This window comes from Hibiscus syriacus, unplaced genomic scaffold, assembly GCF_006381635.1.
Source record: "Hibiscus syriacus cultivar Baekdansim isolate YM2019G1 unplaced genomic scaffold, ASM638163v2 tig00109926_pilon, whole genome shotgun sequence".
NCBI lineage: Eukaryota > Viridiplantae > Streptophyta > Magnoliopsida > Malvales > Malvaceae > Hibiscus > Hibiscus syriacus.
The window spans coordinates 888,846-892,365 of NW_024062532.1; the positions used below are offsets into that span (position 1 = coordinate 888,846).

Below are 3,520 nucleotides of genomic sequence, written 5' to 3' on the forward strand. Positions count from 1 at the left end.
ATATATCTCTCGGGTCAATTCTCATGCATTGACTCAAAATTTTAAGACGTTACATCAATTTGTTTTAAAAATGATATATATTTAAAGATAAGTCTCAACTATTTTACATTTAACATTCAGATCGTTAACCTTCGGTATAGTAAAGTCCTTACTACCCAAATATATGCTAATTTTGAAAGCCCATCAGATAATGTAAATCCCAGCCCAGATTATGAACAATGATCTCCAAACTGAATCACATCCGTCCGTGTGTACAAGAGAAAATCGTGGCCATCGGCTGAAACTCCTAGGGTTCTTTATTGATCAACCAAATACTTGAACCAGAGCCTTTATCACTCTGTTGTCCCTCTAGTCTCTCTTTCGGCTTTCGCTCATCTTACAGGTACTTTCTTCATCTTCCAGTTTCATATCACCTGTTTAGTTGCCTTAAAGAAAAGAAAATGATGATTATGATGATTTTCTGTTACTCTGATTGTTGCAAGATGTACTAAGTTTCTGTGGTCTGTTTGTGTGCAACACTTTCAATCGTGATGATTTGCTTCTCTTATTGACTCGAATTTGTGTAGGGATGATATTTGATCCAATTTCTTTTTCAAACTGATGCTGTAATTGGACCTTTTTCGTTTGATTCTCAATCTGCTAAATTCATTTAATCTTCATATGCTTCCATCTGTGCAGATCTTGAAGATGTATACATCGAGGAAGAAGATACACAAAGATAGGGATGCTGAACCGACGGAATTCGAGGAGTCGGTTGCCCAGGTTTCGAACTGTTCTTACTTTTACTCAAAGGGTTCCTATAAATGTGTAGTCCTGGTATGATGTCATTACCTTTGCATTGTAACAGGCCTTCTTTGATTTGGAGAATACCAATCAAGATCTGAAAAGTGACCTTAAAGATCTCTACATTAATTCGGCTGTGTAAGAATGATAGATTGGGATGCAATACTTGTTATTTCACTTATGTATCTTCCCATCATTTAATTTTCATATAAATTTGTTTGCAAGCACAGCCAAATTGATGTTTCCGGGGCCCGGAAAGCTGTTGTTATCCATGTCCCGTATAGATTGAGGAAATCTTTCCGCAAGCTTCATGTTAAGCTTGTGAGGGAACTCGAAAAGAAGTTCAGCGGCAAGGTGAGGAAATGAATAAGTTACTCCATTCTCCTTCAAATTTGTTCCTTCTGTCTAATGAATCGATGAGAGAAAGAGCAGCTTGAGTGAAAATTTGAATTAGGTCTTCTAGTGTACAATTTATCAAGTGCATCCCCATTTAATACAAAATTTAGTTAACAAAAGTTGATTTCCATTTGTTGCATAAGATGCTTTCATTGTTGAATTATTCTTACCCAGAATCTATTTGTTAATTGGTTTAATTGATGCACTTGGTTTATGCGTATACGATAGGATGTGATTCTAATGGCCACCCGGAGGATATTGAGGCCTCCAAAGAAAGGTTCTGCAGTCCAGAGGCCACGCAGCCGCACGTTGACTGCTGTACATGAGGCAATGCTAGAGGATGTTGTTTTACCTGCCGAGATTGTTGGGAAGCGCACCAGATATGGAATTGATGGATCGAAGACAATGAAGGTACACCATTGTTGTAATTTAATTATTAGTACCAATACGAATTCTAGCATTGGGTTGTTAAATATCGATGAAAAAGCAGGTGATGATTAAAAGAATTGTGATACTGCGAGTAGGTGGTTAACTTTTTGTAGGTGTAATGTTTTATCATTCATTGTCTCGCTTCTTGGGCAGGTCTTTTTGGATCCAAAGGAACGGAACAACACCGAGTATAAGCTCAAGACGTTTTCTGCTGTTTACAGGAAGCTTGCTGGGAAGGATGTTGTGTTTGAATTCCCAGCAACGGAGTCATAGAGGAATCCTTTTGGAAGTGTTGTGACACATTATGACTTTGGTATCCCCCCTTTTTAGGATATTTAAAATTTTGACATTTAGTTAAGCAAAGTTGTATGGATTTATTTTCTCTATGATTTAGTTTGTGGTATGTGGAATGCATTTGCTGGCGTATGATTGTGAGTTCAAAGAGGTTTGTTTAAATAAACGAACATAAACATTCGGTTCATTTGCAGGTCAAGATTCATTGGTTGCACATTCTAGAGAAATGCTGTTTCCTGTTACCTACATCATCTGTTAATTAAATATTAGGGTAAATTATGTGTTTAGTATTTAAACTATTAATTTTGATATGTTTTAGTATTTAAACTTTTAATATTTTTAAAATCATACCTAAAGTTTAGTTTAGTTTTGTTTCATTTTAGTGTAAAAAAATTTAGTTTTTGTTTTGAATATACCCGTTCAAAATTTAATGTTACGTTTTGAAAAAATTGAAAGTTTATATATTAAAATGGATCAAAATTAATAGTTTAGGTAGTAAACATGTTAAGTTTTCAATGACGGGTGTTAAAATGAAATGAATACTGAGCATTAGGTATAGTTTTGAATAAATTTAAAGTTTAGGTATTAAAATGGATTGAAATTATAACTTAGATACTAAATGCGTATTTTACCCTAAATACTAATTCAGTAAAAAATGATTGAATTTTTTTTATAAAGGATAACAACTTTGCATGGGTAATTTAATTTGTTCATATTTGTATATATTATTAAAATAAAACAAAGGACGATGACATTTAGTTGATTTTGGGATTATGATTTTTTTTTTGGTTGAGTTAATGAACATAAATCATTTTAATTGTTAGTTCAAGACTTCATTTAATTTTTAAATAAAAAATTATTAAATTTATTCATAAAATTATTTTAGAAAATAATAACACCAAAAAAAAAAGTGAAATTATTAAATGATAAAATTTCAAAAATTCTTTGGGAAGGAATTCAATAATATTGAGATGAGTGCTTTGATTGGATTGAGAAGAATCTTTTTCATCCGAATTATTTTTCTAATGCTACTGAGTAGTTATTTGACTTAACTTCCTCATTTTAATTTTAAAAAAATAGGTAAAAAGATATCCGACGCTTTAAAAAAACAATCAATGTGGTCATCGAGTTATTTTTACACTTAAAGTGATCTTCAAATTTAGAAAATAAATTCAATGTGGCTATTTGATTTAGGTTTTCGTCTTTGATCGTTACGACATCGACATGCCACTTCAGGTACTGTTATGGTGATCCATGATTGTTGGTGACTTGGTTGATGACGCGACAAATGAGTTAAATTGATTTAGGTACTGTTACGATATTCGAATGTCTTCTAGCATATCATCCACCAATCTAACCCTGCCTCCAAACAATCTATTGTTCCTCTCCTTCCAGACGTTGTAAACATACCCAGCCAGCGCTAGCTTCAACACTCGCATAATAAGTGATTTACCTTTAAAACAGTGGTTAGCCCAAGCCAGCTCCCCATTCCAGCTGCTCGCACCTCTGTTGATACCGCATAGGGAGAGAACAACCTCCCATAAAGCTTTAGCCTGTCTACACTAAAAGAAAATATGATTTCTAGTTTCAGGCTCAATGTCATAGAGCAAGCACTTAA

The 3,520-nt window shown here is 33.6% G+C and overlaps 1 protein-coding gene across 1 annotated transcript; it reads left to right on the top strand.

Annotated features, from left to right (window-relative positions):
* The first annotated feature begins 299 nt into the window (after positions 1 to 299).
* LOC120210665 (40S ribosomal protein S7-like) lies at positions 300 to 2,026 on the top strand. Its single transcript, XM_039209366.1, has 6 exons — positions 300 to 382; positions 679 to 762; positions 848 to 921; positions 1,014 to 1,137; positions 1,408 to 1,590; positions 1,762 to 2,026. Exons 2-6 carry the CDS (start codon positions 688 to 690, stop codon positions 1,879 to 1,881), a joined length of 576 nt encoding a protein of 191 aa, XP_039065297.1. The 5' UTR covers positions 300 to 382; positions 679 to 687; the 3' UTR covers positions 1,882 to 2,026.
* Positions 2,027 to 3,520: the final 1,494 nt, after the last annotated feature.

Coding starts and splice junctions, on each gene's coding strand:
- LOC120210665 (XM_039209366.1), top strand. CDS start 688: ATGTATACATCGAGGAAGAAGATACACAAAGATAGGGATGCTGAACCG. Junction 922..1,013: donor CTCTACATTAATTCGGCTGT/GTAAGAATGATA, acceptor TTGCAAGCACAG/CCAAATTGATGTTTCCGGGG. Junction 1,138..1,407: donor AAAAGAAGTTCAGCGGCAAG/GTGAGGAAATGA, acceptor CGTATACGATAG/GATGTGATTCTAATGGCCAC.